The 23,524-nt window shown below is 39.4% G+C and overlaps 1 protein-coding gene across 6 annotated transcripts in view; it reads right to left on the bottom strand.

Annotated features, from left to right (window-relative positions):
* The window catches only part of side-VIII (sidestep VIII), a 71,071-nt gene that overhangs the window by 20,598 nt on the left and 26,949 nt on the right, over positions 1 to 23,524 (bottom strand). For all 6 annotated transcript variants that reach the window (XM_015173933.3, XM_032436939.2, XM_015173935.3 and 3 more), the window contains 2 exons: positions 3,612 to 3,744; positions 611 to 816 (listed from right to left, as the gene is read on the bottom strand). In XM_015173933.3, the coding sequence (XP_015029419.1) occupies positions 611 to 816; positions 3,612 to 3,744 (339 nt within the window). The remainder of the gene's footprint in view (positions 1 to 610; positions 817 to 3,611; positions 3,745 to 23,524) is intronic.

Below are 23,524 nucleotides of genomic sequence, written 5' to 3'. Positions count from 1 at the left end.
AAAATGTATAAACATTAATCAAAAAACAACATTTAGTTTCTTTGCTTACCAATTTACAATGTATATATTTAATATATACAAAAATTATTAGAAGAAGTTAAAATACATTTTATACTTGCGTTTACCTGAGAGCTACAACAGTTCTTATTAATTGAATCTCTTACGCTGTATATTAATTTCTTTGTAAAGTTGTTCGTGTAGACCTCAAATATAATATTAGAAGTTCTCTTTGTAAATTTATCAGCAAACCTAATACCCTTTTCGGAAAGAGTAATAAGAATGTAGGAAAATACCATTTAAATAGCATAAATTCAATTCTAAAGTTTGCACGCTGCACTTTTTGCTTAAAGAGCAGGAAGGGCGGCGGAAAAGTTTTCGCCAAGTTGGCACTTTAAAAGCTGTTTGCGAACCAAAGGGAAATTGAGAAAAACTTGTTGGCTGAGTATACAGAGCATACAGTTGGCGTCTTATTTTGTAACTAATGTGTTTGTCCAAGAGCTGAGTGGTGGTCAGGATATGTCGCTGAACAAATTAGCTGCTCAATTATGCCACAATGTCATTGCAACTGCTGCTGCATGGTCTACTGCATGGTTAAGTGCTCAATACTTACTTATGACAGTTAAATTCACTTTGGAGTTGCGTGTAGGGCTCTTTTGAAAGTCGACACGACAGCGATACTCGCCCGTGTCGTCCTCTGTTGTTGACTTGATGGTCAGCGTGCCGGCACGTCCTTCCACGTGAAAGGATAGCCGCTCCCGATACGTTTCATCTGACCAGTGCGTGCCCTGCGCAAAGTTCGAGTCGCGAGTATCCACGCTAAAAAGAAAATAGAAAACAAGTGGAAAATAAATAAGACTGGATAAAAAACAGCTCTTAAATTGTGTGCAGCGTTTTTCTTAAACCGAAAAAAAAACTTTAAGGCTGCTCGCCGTGAAGGTCTCTCACCTGGCGCAAAACTTTTGCAAGCTGTGTAATTGGGTTCTGCACTGAATTAATAATCCCACTTAATGTGCACACCCCTTACCTCCCACCCCCCCATCCGTCTGTTGTAATTTATTGTTTTAGTTTGTAATTGTAGATTATTGATTAATTCTGTTTTTTCTTTTCTTATGTTGTAGTGGTTTGTGAGAAGGGCGCTAAAAAGTTACTATTACGAGCTTATTTCAGCGGTCAATCAATGGTCTAAAGATTTTTTATTTTGTATTTACAGCTGCCGTGTGAAATGTTTGGCTATTGATTTTTAAAGTTCAAAAAAGACTTTTATTTACTGATGCTGCTGTGTTTAATACCGGAATGACCTCAGAGTCAACACGAGCCTCCTGTCAATGTAAGGAAAATTAGACAGCATTTGGGTTTCCCTCCAAAAATACTAGGCGAATAAAAATTGATGCGTCTCTTTCAACCTATGTATATGAAAAACCAGCAATGTGATATTGAATTTTGCAATATGAAAAAGAAAACAAACAAGTGTAGTTGATTTAATGCCAAGCATTGCAAATACCAGTAGCTCTCGACAGAACTCCATGAAGCTGCAATTTTTAAACTAGCGCCCCAAAGTAGGCAACACTTCTACATGCGTAGGTAAAAATTGTTAGCTTGGCAGAGGCTATTCAATTTGTCTGTTTTAGAAACTATTTATGATGAATGCAGCTTAGATGCATAGTCATCTCTTCAGTCTGCACAGAAATTGATTGTTTTGCCAATATATGCCTTTTGTGCTTGTTTGTGTATTGCATACGTGCATCTGGGATATACTTTGGCAACCCTCGAACATAGTACGGTTATTAAGTCAGCGGCGCCCTATGCACAGTTTGACAGGCAGCCAGTGCTCGTCTGTGTTTTATTGCATTTCGGTTTTGATTTGCAGGCATCTGGCGCAGTTATGCAATGCTCAGCGTGTCCTGGTATAATGAGGCCGCTAGCGGAAAGAAGCAGAAAGCGAGCAATGGGCTGCTCACATGTCAGTTGGTAATAAAAAAGAGCGCTTCAAGTCCGAGTTCATCGATGGTAAATTGAAATGCCAGAAAGCTGAGCAGCCATTGTGGCGTTGAGGTATCAGTAAATTAAATTTTTTGGCTGCGGGCATGGTCCAGCGGAGAGCTGAAACGCGAAAAAAATGGCCAATGCGATTGGCAATGGCAAAAGGCAAGTTACGTTTTATGATTAATTTACTTGCTGAGTGGTTTTTAATTACAAGCAAGAGTTGAAGCGTGGCCTGCTACTCGGCTCGCTCTGACTGTCGTTACGCAACGCTAATTACTATTTTCGCTCTAGTCATTTGCAAGTCCTTGAAGTGCTGAAGTTCAATTAGTTTCAGCCGCATGTCAATGGCGTTGACTGTCGGCTTGGCATCTCAGCCTCAGCCAGCAATCAGCTAATCAGCGACTCTGTCTCGACACACACACACACACACACACAGACACACGTAGAGCGACACACATGCGTCCGAGTCTAACAAATCCAATTAAAGTTTTGCTTCTTTGATGTATGCAGACGTATCTATAAGATACAAAAAGGAAAAGTCTCTGCCAGTAACTAAGTACAATGCCATAATGTTCGACATGAATAATTGAAAAAGTTTTTCTTTGCTGTAAATGTAACCTTGAGGGTTAGATTCAGGTCGTCCTCGCAGCCAAAAACTTTACTCAATTTAGAGGCTCGTCTAACTGCCTGCCATTCAGGCAGCCTATCACCCTGTGTATAATTTTCTAGTTATGCTAATTTAATGGCTGCAGTTGAGCAGCCCCAAAAACATGCAAAAAATTGCTTAATTAGCAGACATTAAATCAAAATGAAAAAGTGCCACCTCCCAACCGCTTCCCTCTCCAAAGAAACACCAAACTGACATGTGCAGATTCCATTTACCCTCCCTCCTATCTTTCCGTCTGTCTGTCTGTATGCCTGCCAGTTGGCGAGTGGGTTGAGCGGGTTCAGCACGCAAAAGTTGTCTGTGGTAATCAATTTTGTTTATTTATGGACCTCTGCGTGTAGGTATGTGTATGTGAGTGTGGCTGTGTGCTTATCTGTGTGTGTGGTCGACGAAATTTTTGTGGCCTGGACCCAGCTTCCAGCTATGGCTCTGCCATTGACACAAGAGCTTGAAGGTTAGAAAAAAGGAGATGCTTGATTTTTGATAAGGGAAAGCTCTCAATCCGGCACATTCAGTCACACACAAGAAATGTATCAACTGAGCTAATTATCAATAAATATCGATAGCTGCTACGAATCGTTTCAGCCGGTCATGTGTTAAATTAAGTCTTTGCATATTTATTTAATTCATGTTTTTATGAATTGGTTTCTATCGCATAGAATTGTTTGCGCTGAGCTATTATTTGAGTCATTTATGAAATAAAGATACATTTTTTAGGGCTTACAGATTAAATCTCTTGCCTAATATTTAAAGTAAAATTTCTTTGTCCGAGCAACTTTATATCCTCTTAATTTGATATCACCAAGGCACTAAAATGTACTTAAAGAAAGAAGGTAATGATAGAGATAAATATTAGCTTTTCATACTTGCGTAGGAATTCACATATTAGCTTCTGAGCTTTAAATAGTTAACAGAGATTTTTACAAGATTCATGCATTCAAAATATATTTATTCTACTTACCTATATATTGGCGTTTTGAGTCCAACCTTGTACCAAATTACCAAAGCCACACGATCCTCATAGATGGGTGGGGTCACATTGCAGGGCAGTCGTCCCATTGTGCCAATTATGGATTCCGACAGAACGGGGGGACCTGAAAGCAACACAATAATAGAGAAAAGCATGATGAGTTGTGACAAGAAAAAACTTCAGCAAAAAGTAAAGAAAAAAGAATTTGTGTATAAAAAAAAAAATCCAAAACACTGAACTGTCTTACAAATGATGCATAATTAGCGTGGGGCATTAGCACTTTGTTATTGGGGCAGGCAAAACCCAAAGCCATAGCCAGAGCCGGAGCTAAAGCTAGAGACGCCGGAAACTGGCAAGTGGAAAGTGGAAAAGCAAAGAAAAATGCGGCGATCTTTTACTTAGTGCCACTAATAATGCTATAAATTAAAGACAAAAAGGCACACAAAGAGCTGAGTGGGTGGTCAGGGGCAAAAAGATAAAAGTGATGTAATGGCGGCGACGTCATCGTCGCAGTCGCCGCGTTTACATTAAAGTGAAATTAGCGCGCAAATCCTTTTTTTATGCTAATTTTTTCAGCGCTCAGTTTCAAGGGTTTTTCTTTGTTAACATTTTTAGATTTGTGCCCCGGCGCCAGTTTTTGAGTTATGCTTTTTGGGGGTTGGCGTATTTTTCGAGTCTCAGCTCTAACAATTTCGTACTTGGCATTTGTGCTTGCATCTATTTTAAACTCGCTTGCCATTTTATGATTGCAAGTGTCCTTTATATATTTATTAATAAAAATTATTACAAAAGAAAAACTGTATTTACTTAAAATATTTATAGGCGTTGTGCTTGCTCGTAGTAGTAGGTACATACTTTTTTTAAATTGTCAAAAATGGCTCAGTTGATTTCAAATGTTTTTTGTGATCAAATTCTCTGGCCAGTAAACATTATTCTGATTTCACTTCATTTAATTTTAAATTATGCAATTGTATAGAAGTGTGTAAGGTGTATAATTTTCTTGTTACTTAACTTTTACAAAATTTAAAAATAATTTTGTTTTCGGGCGGCCCCAAAAATATTGTTAGCAGCCCTTTTTCGGCCAAGTTTTTGCTTGTATTGCTTGTCCCTCGTCACTTTTTGTATCTTATTTAAATCACTTGTAAACTAATTTGCATTTCTTAGGCTCAACAATTTCGTCTTGTTGCCCGGGCAAACAAAGTTATTAAAATTTGTAAAGTATTTTCTCGTGCATTTGGCAGCCGACGTTGATTTTGTAATTAAGCTGCGCACAAAGGCTTGGAGCAGCGGACTTTGTAATTTGCTTGTATTGTGCTCAAATTTCGCATTGCTTAAAGCGTAGCAAAAATAGACGCATCACTCATACGACGCGCTGACAATGTGTGCTTTGTTTTAATTTAAAAGACGGCGGGCTGATGAAATGGGGCAGCTAAATAAGTCAGAGGCTGATTTATTATGAGCATAAACAGTTATTATGAAAGCTAACAATTTTGCATACTAACTAACCATATGAGTTATCTCTCTGTACACACACGAGCAGACACACACATACACACACACACAGCGGCTGCCATCTAAACCGGAAATCGTTTCGCTTGCTTTTTTGATGTGGCTCGTGCCTGGCTGCCGCCATGTTTCGATTTCTCGCTCATTTCATATGCAAATATGTTCGATTTGCCATTAGGCGTTGCCGGCATCGCAGGCGACCGCAATAATGATGCCCGATGATGATGGCACACACACACACACACGCACCCACACAAAAACACTTGTTCACACAGAGAGTGAGAGAGAGAGAGAGTGAGAGAGAGAGAGAGTGAGAGAGATAGAGAGAGAGAGAGAGAGAGAGAAGCAATGAGGGTGTCTGACGCAATTTACATTATCTTTGCATTTAGCTAAACGAAATGCCAACATTAGCAAAGCATTTAATTATAGCAATTAGCTAATTAGAGATTTTCACTCAGCCTCAACGCATTTCGAACCTAAATTGTTCGACTTCGGCAACAATGATTTTGTTCAATCCCACCGAACGGTCTACCAAAAATCAATCGTTAAATGTGGAGAGCATTGTTGGTAAATTTCTGCTGAATGTGCAGCTAACGATTTGTATTGGGTACTGGTGTATGTGTGTCTTTGGGATTGATTTTATGTTCGTGCCGTTTAAATAATGCAAAATATGAACTACATTCGATTTAAGACTTACTCCCGTGCAACGAGCCAGACCTTCAGCTCGTAAATTTTAAACAGCAGACACCAGCCAACGTCTACGACTCGCAACTACAGGAAACTGAGCTCGAAAGGAACTCGTACGAGTAATAAGCAAGCAGAATAAGCTTTATGCACACAACGCGGCTGGAAAAAGATACACATATATGCTCGCTTAATACCTATATACCCAGTTATATGTATAAATACTGCGCTGTCTACGGCTTATTGTGCACACAGACGATATGCATGTGAGTGTGATGTGCGTTTATGCAATTTTATGAAGCTTGACTCAGCGTCTGGGTTGAAAATAAAGTAATAAAGTTAAAGATATGTAAAGGAAATTTTTGGTATTTGTACTTTGCGGGCGTTGCAAGCGTAAAGTATTTTGCATTAAATTTAAAATCAGTTTCTGTTTGACCACATGCAGCTCATAGAGTATATATTAAAGACTATACTTAATTTTAAAAAGTTTGTAATATCCCTTTGATCTAATTTAACGAGAACACTTTGACAGAGAAGAGCCAAAAATAAATATAGAATTTCTAAGAAGAATACTAATTAACTTTTTATTATTGCTACTGAATATATTTTGACCTATGTAAATGACACGAGTGGACTGACGAGCAAACCTCTGCTTATTACGAATTTATCATGTGATATTCCGAGTATTTCATTCTTCGTTATTCTTGATAAACTTCGTCTTTACAACAGTCTCATATGCAGGCGTAACTTTAATATTTCCTATATATATATTTTATTTAAGCAAAACATTTATTTCAGTTTTTCTCAGTCTGATGGTATAAACATTAAAGATTTGGCTATTTGTGGCTAATTGCGCGCCCGCAAAAGTATGCTACACTATTTCTTTTATTTGGGGGCCTATAAAAATGCAATCAACGTTAATAGCAGAGCGGGGAGCAGCAAAGCGGCCATTAAAAGTGTCACCGTTGCAGCTATAAATAGCAAAAGTTTCTTCTTGTCAACATTAGCCCTATATGCCAGACATAGCAGCAGCAGCAGCAACAACAACACACAGTACAAAACAAACAAAACAACAACAAAGGCCAAATGCAGAGTAGGCTCATTAGCTTGCACGCACACACACACACATTCACTCAGTCCCGCACACGCATATGCCAAAAATGCATTAAAAGTGTACACATGTTTATGCATATGTGTGTGTGCGTGTGTGTAATGTTTATGCGAAACTCGTCTACGGTGGCAAATTAATGGCACATAAAATTATAACTGAACGCACTTGAAACCGACTGCGACAAGCGGCAACCAAAGGTGGCGCAACCAGCTAGTGCCTCTGCCACATTAGATGGCATTCACAGCTGCCAGGCATAGTCATAAAATACTAACGGCAATCGCTAATAGTGTATGTGTTTGTATGTCTCTGGGTCTGTGGGTATGTTTGTGTTTGGCTTATACTGGTATAAGTGGCACTCGGCTCTCTTGCTTTCATTAATTAAAAGCAATGCCTTCCTCAGCAGCAGCAGCAGTCGCAAGTTGGACTTTTGCTCAGCAGTAATTGGCGTTGTTTTGACTTTTAGCCCATTTATAGCCAATTATTTTTATTGCCACGCCAAAGCAGAAATAGCGGAAAAAAACGAACACGCAAAGGTGTGTAAATAAATGAGTTTAAGTATTGGTGCATGTGATGTACACTTTAATTGCTAAACTCTGGGCTGATGAAATCAATTAAATGTCAACAATTAAGCATGTTTGAAAACTGCGAAGAACTCAACCCATTATACTTATTACGCAAGCAGTATGCAGCTGGCTTTGGAATTTGCACACAAAGCCTGTTTTGCAAATGTAAATAAAGTTTATTAAGGGTTAAGTACTATTTTCACTATGCCATTTTTTCTCACTTACGTCAAATAGTAATTCATTTTAATCATTTTTTGCAAATTTATATCATTAATTAAATATTGCTGATAATGCCACTTGTTTGCCGCCCCGGGGTATGCAACCGACGCACAGGCCGATAAAGGGCTGACTTTGTCATTTACAGAGGCAAAAGCAGGTGGTTTCTGACCTGCCATCACAAATAAATGACTATAATTAATAATGCTATTTGTGGTAATTAAATTTAATTTTAAAATTTAAGCTGTGTCAATGTTGTTGAACCTTACAGCTACAGCAAAAATGTGTGTGCAACAAGCTGCACAGGGAATGCCCAATAATAAAAGGAAATTCCTTTAATGAAATGAAGAAGAAAAGAAACAAAACTAATACAATTTCAACTTTAACAAGTAGTGAGCACGAGCTCAAAAAAATCTGGCAAAAATTATTATGCAAATTTGCTTTCATATTAGTGGCATTGCTCAGTGACGAAGTCGACAGTTTCAGAGACGGAAAAAGTGAAAGAAAAAATAGAAATGCGACTCGAAACGTGGCAGGGCGAACTCAGTTGACAATGGCAACATTTGCTGATTTGGCAAAAAATGTGCTCTGGCAAACGCAACGGGCGTGAGGGCTGCTAGAAAAGCAACGAGCAGATGACAATGTTGGAATTTGCAGCCAAAGCCAAGAAATTGGCAACAACTGACAATAAAAATTTAAATAAAATTCTTGTCAATATTTGGAAAATAATAATAAAAAATATATAAGAATATAAGCAGCAGCAAAAATGTTGTTTCAAATAAGTGCAAACATTTGCATAATTTACCAAAATCATGAGCCATAAACCAAATGAGCTTTCACCCCTTAAATAGCTGATACTTATGGGAACGCTTCTGCCCTGTAGCATAAAAGGCAAACACTCGTAAATGCTTTTATACTTAGTAAATCATATTGAATCAAGTGCAGGGCGCGCTAATTGTTAACGGGGCGCTTTTCTAGGGCACTGCACAGGGATTCCCCACTGGGGCATATTTTCGGAATGCCATGAAAAGCACGCCATAAAATCACAAGCAAAAATGTGAAATAAAAATCAAATAAAAATAAAAATTTCGAGTACAATTGAACGTGAAATCAAAGAAAGGACTTGTCCGAATTTCGTCTACAATTAAATTAAATTTAAACTGGCTACCGCCCGGCGAGAGGTCGTTCTGTCGGTCGGTGGGTCGGCCGTTCGGTCTATGGTACAACTATTCATGTGTAAATTTGAACAAAGACGACTGAGAAGGCTGCGAACATGGCGACAATTACGGTCAAGTCACCATCTTCCGCTTTTTCTTTCACCCTCCTTGTTTCACTTTATAGCCATTTGCTTTATGTAATGCTGCCAAGTGTTTGGCCAGGCCAAGGCATAAAAGTAAAGGGGCCGCGGCGGCCGCCCTGGCGCACTTTTAATGTGCAATAAACTGTAACGATAATGATTATGCCCTATGTAAGGACGTTAGGGGCGGCATCAGGGGGTGAGGATAGCATTGAGTAGTACAGCTGTACAGGCTGTAGGCCCGCCCGCTGCAGTAGTCAATCGTGGGGTAAGTTGACTTTAATGCGCGCCAAAGTGGCAATTATTGAAAGTGCTTTTTCGACCAGGCCGGGCAGAGAAACAAAAATCATTTGCTCGATGCCTGCTGATTTTCAGCAAATTATTTTTGTATTTAATTTAATTTCGCTGTAATCCAGTGGGAACAACTCTGTGGAATAAGTATAAGCAACCCGAACAGCTAACCGCGCTGCAAACGGATCTGCTTCCTCAGTTTGATATTCTTGTTGCTATGCTTCATACCATATGCATGCATCGCCTACATATAAAAATGATCGTATAGTAGCCAGTAGTACATTTTTGTATTATTGTAGAGCGTACTATAAGCTTATCTCGAACTGTGTAGCGCATAGAAGGAGACATCTCCGACCCCATTAGGTATACATATTCTATATCCGCATCAACAGCCGACCTGATATATCGATTTCCGTCTATCGGCCTATCCGTTTGCCTGTTTTTATGCGAATTAGTCTCTCAGTATATAAGCTATCTTAAGACTTTCAATAGGTCCGTTTATCTGCAGTACATTTGTCGGAACCAGCGGATCTGATCATAATATCATATATCTTCCATAGAAATGTCGGTCGGGAAATATGGCATATGGCAATTATGAGCTTCACTATTCTCATATATCTGCAAAAGAGAAATGTTTGCTGGGGCATTAAATCTTCAGTGTTCAGAAGATATCCTAACTTTCTAAATTAAATTAATAGAAGAAATTGAAAACGAGGAAGCCTGCTGTCTTTAACTAACCGATTACTAAACTAGATTTCATTCCCTCGACGCTGACCTACAATGTATGATTTCAAAATCAACAATAATAATAATATAAAAGAAAAAAAAATATATTAAACCCTTTTTGCACTATTTTACTTTTACGATCAGCTTGTGCTATAAAACCTTGAGCAAGCTTTTTGTTTTATAGTTTATTTATGTTTCGCGGAATATTTGAATCATTATTGCGCAACTCTAAACTAAATAAATATTGTAGATTGTATGGGAAATCGTCATCTGGAGAAATCGTAACTTATTGGCATAAAAAGGATTGAGTGTATATTCACACCGAAATATATGTTAACGGATATGTTTGAATGTGGTATGCGTAAAAGTGCAGTAAAAAGTTGAGAAATAAGCTGGAGACTTGCTGAGAATCCCCTTACTGCCGGCAGTTGTCCCAGCCCAACAGCTCTTAACTGTCAACTTTTAGTAGTCATTGTGGGTCTTCTACCCTTTCGTATTACATTATGCCTGCTCTATGTATAATGGCAACTTTATAAGTATCTACCGGAAATGTGTATATGTATCTTAGCCTGGCTTCTTTTTATGTCACCAGCTAAAAAGGCGCATTTAGATGGCGGGTTGGGAAAGTGGGGCAGGTGGGGGAAATAGCTAAGTCTGTGTGTAAAAAAATCACACACGCACGCGCACACACACATATGTTTAATGCACAAATCAAGTCACTGAAGCGCTTTTTCTATAAACATTCTCATTTTATAGATACTTAAAGAGGTAACGGGCCTTCGGCCTGTCTGCATTTCAAGTGCCTTTTATGCGGGCCTCCATATCGGCCGCCTGTTCTCTCGGTCTCGCCTCTTGGCCATTACGATGGCGCTTTGTGTGCGTCCTGTGATTTTGGCCAGCTTTTGGAAATTGTTGCATAAAAGAGGAGGACCAACACGTTGCGTATGAGCGTGTGTGTATGTATGTATGTGTGTTACCAACTCATTGAAGCAATGGTCTTTTTCGTGTCGCTGCTTTTACTTTTATCTGCGAATGGCATCGGGTAATGCGTTTGCAGTTGCTGACTCGACAAATGCTCAGCCAAAAGGTGAACCCAAGATAATCCAATGAATTTAATGCGCAAGTCGAAAGGCACGTAGATATAATTATATGAGCACACGCCAATTGCCAAACTCTTTCGAAAACATATGGTCTAGTTTTGCGTGAGCTTAAGTTGAATTGTTACTGAATTCCCTGATTTTTTTTTTGTTTTTGGCACGCATTAAAGAGCGTTAAGCTTTACAAATTAGCTAACATTTTTTGCTTTTGTTTTAATAAAATGTACAAATTACACTGTCTAATGAATTTTATTTTGGGGAGAAGGCCAAGAAGACGAAGGGAGAAGACCTTGGAAAAAAAGCACAACAAATTTCGAGCCAGCAGCGCCCGTATTTTGACTTAATTGCTACGCCAGGAATTTCCAAATGAAAATTTCCTCAGAAGTCTCTTGTTTCATATAATTTTGTATTTTATTTTTTACTTTAATGACTTATTTTTTTTATCTCTAATTCGTCCGAGCGCTTTGTAATTTTTTGTGTTTTATTGTTTGAAATAATTTTTGTCCGCTTCTTTAGCTGCTGCTGCTGCTGCTGCTTTTTGCTGCCTGTCATTTTCTGTAGGCATATTTATTGTTCCCTTCATTTGTTTTATGTACATATACATATATATATAATGTATATATGAATTATTTTTGTTTTTCTGAGCCGTTCCAAATTCATTGATGTATTTTCTGGCTGTGAATACAGCCTGCGGCTGTTGAACGTGTATTTTTTGATGGCATTAGAAATTAATGAAATCAGTTTCGCAAAGAAGAAAAATAAAAAAATAAAATAAAAATACAAAGTAAAGCAAGGCATCAAATTGGAAATAAAAATTAAGCCCCAAGGCGTTTGTTTTGTGTACTCGTATCTGTGTATTTATTTGTGTGTGCATTGATTTTTTATTTGATGAATTTTGTGCGTGGGCCTCGCAGCCCCCAAACTCGAATTTAGCCAAGTGCATTCCGTATCAGATTGCAAAATATTGAATAACAAATATGTTTTTTAATTAACTGCCCGTAGTCTGAATATTTTATAACAGTTTTTCGCACAAATCAACACAAATTCACTGCACACAACTCTTTTACCGAATGCCATTAAAAAACAAAACCAGAAAAAAGGTCAACCAACAAAATTATATATGTATAGGTACGATATACAAAAATAAAAATATGAAATAGCCCAACGTCGAAAAGGGAGCGCATATATTTTTCATATATTTCAAATAAGCATATAAAAAACAATTTTCTTTGATTTATGCGCTCGTAAAAAACAAATAAAATTTACATGCACATATAAAAGCGGGCTCCACATACAAATGCGGATAATATAATATTGTGCTAGCTAATATATTAAAAATATATATAAGCAAAGAAAACTGCCGTTGCCTTCAAAATGCGCAGCAAAGTATGCAGCTGTACTTTCCACCACCCCTCGCTTCAAATAATAAAAAACAGACCGCAACATTTTCCTTTAGGGAGGGTTAAAAACGACGAAGAGAAGAGAAAATAAAAGAAGAGAAGAAAAGAGCCGTCAAGCAAACTAAACAAAAAATAATAATAAAACAAACAACAACACGTAATGTGTGCGTAATATGTGGCAAATATGTGCGCTGCTCACACACACACTCACATATATATATATATATATATATATATATATATACATGCACATACACAGTTGGATATATACTACTGAAATGCTAACATGTGCATGTTGGGGCCGCATAAATATTTCATTTAGTGTGTGTTTTGCTCCATTTACGATGTGTTACTTCGTCCGACTATAAAAATTGTTGCCAATCAGATGAGCATTTGATTTTTCTCTAAGAACACAAAGCAAGAACAGTTTTTAGCCGTCAATTTACAGATCCAAAAATAAAAATTCTTTCAATATAAAAATGTAATGTGTATAAAACTCTTATTTTAATGTACATGTGTAATAAAAGCAAAAATTGAAGGAATTTAAATCCAGTCATTGTTAGACGAATTTCTTTTTTTATTTTCAAGGAAATCTGTTTGAACGGATTTTCCTTGAAATGTCATTTAAAATCCCTTTGACAGCTTCAATTAAAGTTGTATTATATTTTGCATATTTATACCCTGAACCCATTTAAAATGGATATAAGTTTATATCGTATTTGTGCAAAGCCCAAATGTATGTAACAGGCAGAAGGAAGCATCTGCGACCCTATAAAGTATATATGTATATTCTTGATCAGCATCAATAGCCGAGTCGATCTAGCTATGTCCATCTGTCTGTCCGTCCGTACGTCCGTCCGTATGTATGAACGCAAGGATCTCAGAACATATAAGACCTATAGACTTGAAATTTTAGATGTAGGTACTCCTAGAGCCTGCGCAGATCGAGTTTCCAATAATCGATAACTTACTCCGTTTCCAAGCAATCGATATCGATGTACTGTTCTTTGGGCAATTTTGATAAATAAATAGAGGTAGAGTCCCCAAATTTGACATATAGCTTCTAATATAGAATATATATATGCATTTGATGTTGGAAGAAGACGGTTCAGGGTATCCCCTAGTCGGGAGCTCCCGACTAGAACCTCTTACTGTTTTTTTTTTTTCTGCATATTTGTATAAATAGATGTGTGTGCGTATGATTGACCAGTTGACCAAAGTGTGAATTTCATGCCAATGCTGATCAGCCGTTAAAACATTTTAGCCACAACTCAATTGCGCAGGCTTCGTTGCGCCAGTCGCCAGGCGAATTAGAAGCACATTAGATTGGCTCAGAGCAACCGCGACCCATTTATGAGGCTGTCAGGCAAATTAGACGGCAACATACACTTGAATACAAACTCGGCTCATCAAATGTCCGTGCTGAATGCTTGTCTGTCTGATGTCTGGTGTCTGTTTATCTGAATGTCTGACTGTCTGACTGTCTGCTTGTGCACGTGCATGCAGCTCAATTATATAAGCCTAAAGCGTTGGGTTATGTAGCTGGACTTGCGCTGCGAATTGGAATCGGTGTTTATAAGCGGCGCGTTAAAAGCTCTAAGCAGAGTGCGTGTGCCGACCAAGTGTTTGTGGCATGGCTGCCCTAATGCTTTCCTAAATGGTTAAATACATGACCCAACAGCACGGGCATCTCAGTTTGCCAAACACGGAACTCAATTAAGCTGGCCCGTAGGTTGCAGCTGATAGGGGAACTGAAGCCGACAGTTCATAACTTCATAATTCCCAGCCACACAATTACTTATAATTTATCTCGAACAGTGTTGTGCCAGAGTTTTGCTAAAGTAATATACCCCCTACCGCTGGGCACAACTACTGCTCTCGCACTCGCTCATTTCTTAGTATCATAATGCTTTGCGTTTTTGCAATGCAATCTAAAGTGATATGCCCGGTCCGTGGCCATGTTCCGAGCTGGTGTTGGTGCCGACTTCCTTGTCATGCCTCACTGGCAACGCCGCACTACAAATGAAACGCTCTGTCATGTGTCAGTGCTAAAATACAACAGCAGCAACAACTAGAAGAACCGAAAACAAAGTAGCAGCAACAGCACAGAACAATCAGTGGGTACACGACGCTGAAGCACACTACCCCCAATTCACCCATCACACCAGCCTAGCAATACCCCATACCCCCGTTTCCATTCCCATTCCCATTCCCTTTCGAGCGCTCACAGTCATTGTCATTAATTTAGCTAGCTCTACCCAAAGCAATAGCTTAGGAGAGCTCCAAACTGTTCCGTTCTGTTCTGTTCTATTCTGGTGTTGGCGTCGGCATGAGAGTGCAAAAAACTTGGCAGTTAAACAGCAGTTCCCAGACCAGCGCCAGATATTCAACAGAGCGTACAATGGGCCAAGAAACAGAGCTAGGTTTTTAAAATCTTTATCATCTATAAGGTGTTAAGAAAGTGAATTTCCGATTTATTTATGAGTTCTAGTTTGCTATGATATCAATAGTGTATTCCATTAAATATTTTATGATGTGTTAAGTGTGATATGAAAATTAGAATGTTAAATATAGAGAATAACAAATTTTTTTTTTTTTTTTGATAAGCCCTTCACTAAGCTTTTTATAAAAGTTAAGGCTTTAGAATTAAATAGAAATGCTTGACACAGGTTATTTTTCTTATAAAATATGATATATGGAGAAATTTGCTTGCATCTTAATTTGATCATGACTAAAAGCCATATCTTTTTTGGTGTATTCGCTAACTTTCATCAACTAAATATTTGTAAAATATATTAACCTCTTTTACTTGCTGTTAATCGTGCATATTATATTTTTCATGTTTGAATGAATATACCTTTTTTTTGTAAGTCATCTCTCATTTTTTAATATGTTATTTTTGCCATTGTACTATGTTGCTAAGCCTGGCAGTCTCCATGGCCATCGGCATTGCAAGAGGTCTGGCGCAGTGTCTAAATTAAATAATTCCCACAACTGTTACACAGTTTCATGTTGGGATCGGGGGCTGCCCATCCATGTTTGTGCGTGTGTGTGTGTGAGAGTATGTGTTCTACGTCTGACCGTGTTATTGTGCTGTGTTTCATGTTGTTATGTTTGTTATTTTGGAGCGAGCGGCGGGCTGATAAATGAGTCCCTAATATGAGCGCTGTTAATAAAAGTGGCAAATTAAACGTCAACCTCTGCAATTTTGTACCATTTGTTGTGTCTGCTGGGCCGCTCCAAGGCTCTCAACTGATAATGTTGGCTGTTTTAGTTGTTGTTGTCCCTCTTTGTTTTTTAATGTCTATTCGTTTGCTATTCGAATGTCGAATAGCCAACGACAACTTCTGCTGGCATTTCTCCGCACAGTGTGCATGTGTCTCATTAGTTGTTTGCCAGTTGTCGGGCACGCCTTCACATGTGAATGATTGCGGGTTAGGGGGCTCGGTTGCGGCTGTGTTGGTTTATAGTTTGTCGCATGATTTTGCAGTTAAATGCTTACAAAATGCCTGACAGCGCCCGAGCCGAGGGTCGAACATGACTTTTGAGTTGTTTTTAATGAGCATGTGTCGGGCATTTTAATAAACAGCTCAAAAGGGTTGCTTGGCTATTTAATTGGACAACTAGTGTTTGCCCTTGGGGTGTTAAGTTTTTAATTAAGTTTTTGCCAAGCAACAGCTTGCATTTTGCATTTAAAAAAAAACCAGTCGCAGGTGAGCGGGGCCTAATAAAACTGTGTGCCCTCCCCATATGTAATTAAGCATGAATAAATGTGTGTATTATTTAGATAAACCTTTATTCCAAGGCACATGCCGCGCACAACAGGACGTATAAGTAATGTGTGCGGCCAGAAACAGCTAAATGACAATAAAAGCCAAATCCATTGATTATCGATAATTTAGGCAGTCAGCCGTTCAGCCATTTGGGGCTAACGCAGCTGCTGCTGCTGGTGCTGCTGCTGTTGACCCCAATGTGCGTGCGAATAAACAAATGAAAATGGCCGGAAAAGAGGAAAAATCTATTAACGCCGAATTATTAACGTCACACTATGTGTAATTTATACGTTAATTATACGCAGCATGCGGGAGCTACAACAATGTGGGCGTGGTCTCTCCCTTTCTCACTCTCCCTGCCCGACCTATAAACATTGATTATTATTGTTAAGCTGTTGGCTGTAAGCGTGTGCGGCTGCGGGCAGGAAAGGAAAGTAAACAACAGGCTTGCAGGCTTGCAAAATGTTGACAAGCGTCTGACTAAATGCGGCCAAGCTACAAGCGCAAATGAACTAGAAATGCGGCGTGTGGCAAGTCAAATACGCTGCGCCTTAAGATATGCATTAAAAGCTATGCAAAGCCCACCATCCCATCCGTTTGCTCTGCTGTGATAACAGACTAAAAAGTAGACAAGTAAAAGTAACAGCCTGACATATTACGACTAATGTTGCCTCGCCTTCAGTCGCAGGAGAACTGAGCAAGCAACTTGAGAGTCAACAACTGCGACTACGACTATGACTTATAGGGGTGGCTGTTGGTGGTGCTGTAGGCGTGCCAACATGCATAACTAAGACTGCAAATGATAAACTTGCAAGGCAAGGCACAGAGACATATATAACAGTGACGGCAGCCTAAGTGGAAAGTATGTCAAGCTCAGTGACACAATAAGTACAGCTGGTGGGAGAGTGGGGAATCGGGTTAAGGGTAGGGCTATGGCTTGGGGGACTAGCTGCCACGCCACGTGCAAATTATAAGCCTGCATATGTTGCCCACATCAACATCCTGTTCTTGCTATTATCTAAGCTTATGCTCCATGCATGTGTGCGCTAGTGTGTGTGTGTGTGTGTGTGTGTGTCGCCTTTTCTTTGGCGTTGCGCATACGCCGCATGTGCCACTAAATGCGTTTATTAATGCTTCTCCTTGGCCTAATTCGCAACACTTGTTCCTCATCACCATACTCAGCGTTTACGTCTTCCCTTACCAGCTGCCATTTACGTGCATACATCATTTTGCATACATGATGTATTGTCGGATCTCATAGTTATGCTGCTGCTTGGGGCTGCTTATGGCTTATGTCTCTGCTTATGGCGCTGTTTCCATGCGCCTCTACCTCTCTCCAACACCCTCTGCATTCATCTGTTTGTGTTTGCCTGAATGTCAGTGCAGAAAAACAAAAGCAATGAGCGACAGCAACAGCCACAGCAACAACAAAAGCGTAACAATGATAATAAAGGCGACAGGTAGATGGCCTTGTTGCCAGGTAGTCAGGCACAAGGCACAAGGCGTTGCGCCCTATAATAAAGACAAATGCGCACTACTTGCACAGGACAAGTAATTAACAGAGGATCCGTGGGCACAAGCTGCTGGCAACCTGGTCAACTTTTGCCTAATACAATGAAATGCCCACAGCCAGCTGAAAGTCTTAGGAAAACTACACAAAACAATGTCACGTTGGCAAGCCCGCCGAAGACAAAAGAGATGACAGAGCAGAAAAAAACAAATAATTGTAAAATGTCAGCACAAAAAGCTGTTTTGAGGCATGCTTTAAGCTTGCAGAGAATCTAATAATTCATCTTATTTGGCCTGTTATGAAATTAAAATCAAATGCAAAACGCCAATACTTCCCGGATAATGCAAATTCTGTTCGATCTATTGCTACACATAACATTAATACGTTACGTTAATACATGCATGTGGTACGTTCTCCTACCGTTCTGATAAATTCAGATACGCACCCAAGTCGGGCTGTGACTTAAGCCTCAACTGTGTAATTAATAATAATATCCATGTAACATCAGTCAGTCTGAGCCATTATAGACTTTTAAGCATTATGAACAGCTCTTGTTTCTATTGGATGGAATATAAATCGCTGCATCAAATCACGACCCTCGACACATGCGCCCGGTCTTCTAATAGCCGTCAGTCACAATGGCATAACATTAATCAAATTTGCGACCTTAAAATACTCAAGTTGAGTTTCATTTTTCTAGCGCAGACAATCAAAAAACTTTGCACGGCACAGTGGGCGGGGCCCCCGCCTTCCCTTCCGGTCTTCCCGAGATAAGACCATTTAGCAACGTTGTCATTTCTCTTGTTTCGTAACGTTGATTTCATTTTATTGTTGCTGTCTGCCACCCCACTGACAGCCCCCACCCACATCGGTAGCTCTCGAAGTTACAACTTTCCCCAGCCCAAAGCCGGCGCACGCCTGTCATAAATCTTGTTTTGAATGTCCTGCCAGCGTTGATAGCGCCCGAGTCAAGTCAGTCGAGTCATCGATTCGCATATAGCCAAGGCAACACATTAAATTAGTACACTTGATCGAGCAAAAAATATTTATGGCATGCGCCCGTCGAGCCGCACCAAAAACCGGCCCAGCTCGCTTGATGGGGCCTTTTCAAGGACACGTCGCCAGTGAAGCGTTAACAAGCCCAGCCGAAAGGGGCTTGTCTGCAGAGTGGACTGTTTCAACTATATAGCCGCCGCATTGTACCAGTTATAAATCTCGAACGCAAATTGACTGTGCAACGTTGCGACGCCTTTGAAGTGTATGGAAAGGGGGCAGCAGCCACGCCGTTTTGTGACTCGCGTCTCGTCCTACCAAACAGGCAAACGTTTCAGATCGTTGCCTGTTTGTCTGGCTCTGTATTCGAGATACGCATTGATTGGCATTTTATGTTTCTGTGCTGTTTGACTGCCGGTTTGACTTATGTTTCATTAATTTGCTACTTTTTATTGGGGTTAACAATGATAAGACCGCAGCTTAAGTGAGATTTATTTTTCCCATGTTATGATGAACAACAACATATATTTTTTAGAGAAAACTTACACGCCATTGCAGCATAGGTAATCTTTTGGATTTTATAAATTTTACCTTTTTGATTTTACTTTTAAAATATAATTTTTTATGTAAAAAGTAAATAAAGGGAATTAATTCACCAATTGAATTATTTCACTTATTAATTTACACAAACGTAGTAAAATTTCCACAATTTTGACATTCTTTATATTTCCTTGTAAGAATGTTATCAGTTGAATATCTCTGTGTTATTTGATTGTATTTTCTTTTCCCGAGTTCATTTTGGATACAAATTATGAAAAATAAATTCTTTGTTTAGATATAAAGAATGTCTACTGTGTTACGTTTTATATAATGATCTATTTACTTCTACTTTGAAGTGAAACAAATCTTCACTCATATCTCTGAATTAAACAAAAAATTTGTAAAATCAATTTATGAATTTAATTTGCCCCAGAACCCATACGGCTTTTATGCCAAGTGAGCGTTCATCTTTGATTTCGAAACTTATTTAAATGCAGTCAATTAAACTGGCAGCTGGCAGACGGGGATGTCGGAAAACGCAGACATCTGGCCCAAGGCAGCTACAGTGCGCAGCTAAAGAGTGCTTGCTGTTTACATGAATTTAAACGTTTCGCATATGGAAAACATAATACGTTTGAGTATGTGTTATCATTAAATGATTTTTAAGCTGGTTTTTTATGATGCATGTTTCCTACGCACTGGCATACATGCACTTCATAAGCCCGTTTTTTGATATCGATGAATTTTATTTAATATGCAAGCAAACTTCGACAGATGGCAGCTGTTGGCAGGGAGTTGGGGGGAATAAGTTACTTGTATTCAGGGGAATTGCGCATATTTAAGCAGCGTGAGGCAAATGAATAAAAGTTGCGCTGGATTCCGGTAGTTGAACTGCGCGTTGCTTGTCATATGCAAACGAAATTAAAATGCACTACAACATCAGCAGCAGCAGCAGCAGCGGCAGCAGCAGCGGCAGCGGCAGCGGTACCTACAGAAAAAGTGCGCACGAATGCATAAATAAGTGGATGGGAGAGAGCGAGACAGGGAAATGGGGAAAGACAAGGATGCTATACAGGTGTAAGGGACATTGGGGCATGCATACTTCATTGAATGGCACTCGAAAGTATGCAACTTCAACAGCAGCCAAAGCATTTGCTTCCTGCCCATAACTGCTGCCAGCAGCAATATTTATACATACCAAAGACTATCTCGAGAGCGAAAGTCCTTTCTGCCTTGAAGTGTGTCACTGGGCAGAAAGACGACTGAACTGCGAAGGTGGCGCACAATTAAATTCTGAACAAATTTCAATCGAAATGCGCATGTTAAAACTTGAATTTATGCGCGGTACACATTTTCGATTTTCTCGCTTTTTGTTGCACTAAACTCATACAAATAAAGCATATTTAAAAAGGACGGCACTCTCTGTATGCTCCCGCAACCAGTCCCCACCAAAACACTCACACACACTCACATACACCGAAAATGGGTCAAACACTTTGCAGCTCGTGCGGCGGGCACGTACTTATATACATATCTATGTTGGCCCTAGGACTAGGGCGGTGGGTGGGCAAGTGAAAGCTGCTCATGAGTCAGCCAAAGCAAAGAGCACACACGACATTGCGTATACGTCACGTTGTGCGGGCAACTTAATGCAAGCGAATTGCGAGCTGCGACGCTGCAGTTTGTCATGTGTCGCGGCTTGATGGAATTAACATACGCATTGCGACCAAGTTTCAAGTTTGTGCTGAACTTCGAGCTTTGAAAGCTATAAAACTAATGCAATTTAATGGTATTTCAGAAATCATTGGTTAACTTTTTCAAGTCATGTAAATTTGCGACACTAAAAGTTCGGAATAATTCGAAGAGAAACAAGTTTTGTCACATTTTAATGTATTGTATTACATTAAATACTATAAATTAGAAATTCATACAGATATTGTTATTTGATATGTAAAGCATTTAAAATATTATTATTTTCTGTCACTTAATGACTCCTTTAATTATTATAAATATTAATTGGGTTCTTATTAATATATTTGTTAATGCATATAATATAGACATTTTCGTGTGACATTTTATTGTTGTAAATATAGGTATATAGGTATATTCATAAGTTAATCTGCGATGTCCTGCTTGGGCATTACATTAGCATGCTTTTTGGGGCTGCATTCTTGCGTGGCTGAGTCAGCCGAAAAGGGCAGTTAGGCCAACCTTTGTCGAATAACTGTCCTTATGCGGTTTTAAATGTATTCCTATTGATTTTCTTGAACAAACACACAAAAAAAAAACACACATATGCCTTTGGCAGGCAGTTTGATGTCAAATTGAAAACTACACGCCCACAAAATAAATTTGTAAAAGGCCAGAGAGGACGAAAGGCAGAAAAAAAACATAAAAGAGAAACCTGACAGTGACCAACAACAGTCTGCACTCGGTGCAGAGCCTCAGTTCTCAGTTTCTCTCAGAACGCCTGGCGGGTTATTTGTTGAGTTTTGCAAAATTTATGCTTGGCAGCAAGTCAAATGCTGTGCGGCAAAGTCGAGGCAAAGTTTTTCAATGTCCCATATGGCGAGCAGCGCAATTCCCATATAAATTTAATGCGCCAACAGGCAAAGAAATGTGTCCTATTCGCAAGCCATTCCCCAACCCTTTTACCCCCACGAGCTCTGACTCTGACGCTGACGCTGAGTTAATGCCGGGCTACATAAAAATTGCATTAAGCGCAACGAGAATTATGCAAGCCCAGCCACGGACATGGCATCGCAATCTCAATCTATTTTATGCCCAGCGGCTGTGTGTTAGTAACGGGCCAGGTTTTTCATGTGGGCGCTACAAAATAAGCTAATTTTACACATGATAGGCCTGGCCCGGCTCATCCTAACCAGCTGGCGTGTAGGGCATGTTTGCTCAGCTCAGCCCAGATCGAGCCCGAGTTAGTAATGGGGTTACGGTTGCATTTTACACGCCAATGAACTGAGTTGAGTGCAAGATAAAGATCCATAATGCACACAGAGAAACACAATGTCAGCTAATCAGAGTATGGAGCTATGTGGTATCATATTGTGTTCGCGACTAGGCAATTACTTTGCCTTCTTTAAGCCGCTTGCATTTAAATTTCCGAGTCCATTTATACAAAGCTAAAACGGTTCGCTATTGGAAAGAGATTTGAACAATGGCCATTTTATAAAGCAACGAGCGGTTGGGGGTCTTGGGCCTGTCCCCTTCTGGCGTGTGGCTCAACAAGCGACACACTTGAAGTTGGGGCGCATTGTTTGGAGCTCGAGGCTTGACCATTTCCGTTGCCGTGGCCTTTCTCTTGACATTTATATAATTTTAGCAAAAATGATTTCTTCAAGCGTTTTTCTTGAGTAGACCTTTGGGTAAAGTTAATGGACTAGAAATTGCCAGCACAACGGAGCCCCGGGTCCAGCAAAGGGATAAACCATTGCAACAGTGAATAATGCGCATAATAAAGTGTCCAAAACATTTGTTTTTTTTTTACGTTTTCCTTCTCTGATTTCTGTTTTCTTCGTTTTTTTGGCTGAACTTTTGGTTGCTGGCTGGCCCAAGTTCCAAATTGCTTTAAATTTGTTGTAATGGCGCTTTAAGTAGTTTTCTTTTGGGGCTTTCGCCATGTGATTTATGACAGACGTAGCGTCGCTCGGCAACCAGCGCCCATTAAGCGTCGCATTCTGACATGCAACATATTTTGGTATTGAAAAAAAAACCGATGTCAATAAATGAAATAAATCGATGTGATACTTTTTAAATATTTCCCTAGTATTGGCCTTCCAAAGAGGTCTTTAAAGTTAACTTTTTATAGGATAATTCATAAGTCAAATTAGTTTTTGACAGAAATATGTTTTGTAGCGCCCGACGTGGATAGCTTTTTAAAGGATGTGGTAAAAAGCTGGAACCGCGTACCTTAAAATAGTTTAAATAAGTCTTAAACAAATGTATTATTTTTGTAATATTTTCACGTTTTAGTTATTTTTTCCATCTTTTTTTTTTGTTAATCACTAATAGAAGAGTTCAATAGTGTGCAGGTGACATTTTTTTGAGCTCATCGTTTGCATTTGGTCTGACTTCCCAAGGCCACTAACAAATATTGACATACACGACAGCCGTGCAGAAAAACTACACGCACAGTGAACAACCCACATACGGATAGACAAACCAATCTGAGCGACGCAGTCG

The sequence above is a fragment of the Drosophila virilis genome, chromosome 5 (genome assembly GCF_030788295.1).
Source record: "Drosophila virilis strain 15010-1051.87 chromosome 5, Dvir_AGI_RSII-ME, whole genome shotgun sequence".
NCBI lineage: Eukaryota > Metazoa > Arthropoda > Insecta > Diptera > Drosophilidae > Drosophila > Drosophila virilis.
Note: the sequence above shows the minus strand (reverse complement) of the source record. Positions and strands in the feature narration are given on the sequence as shown.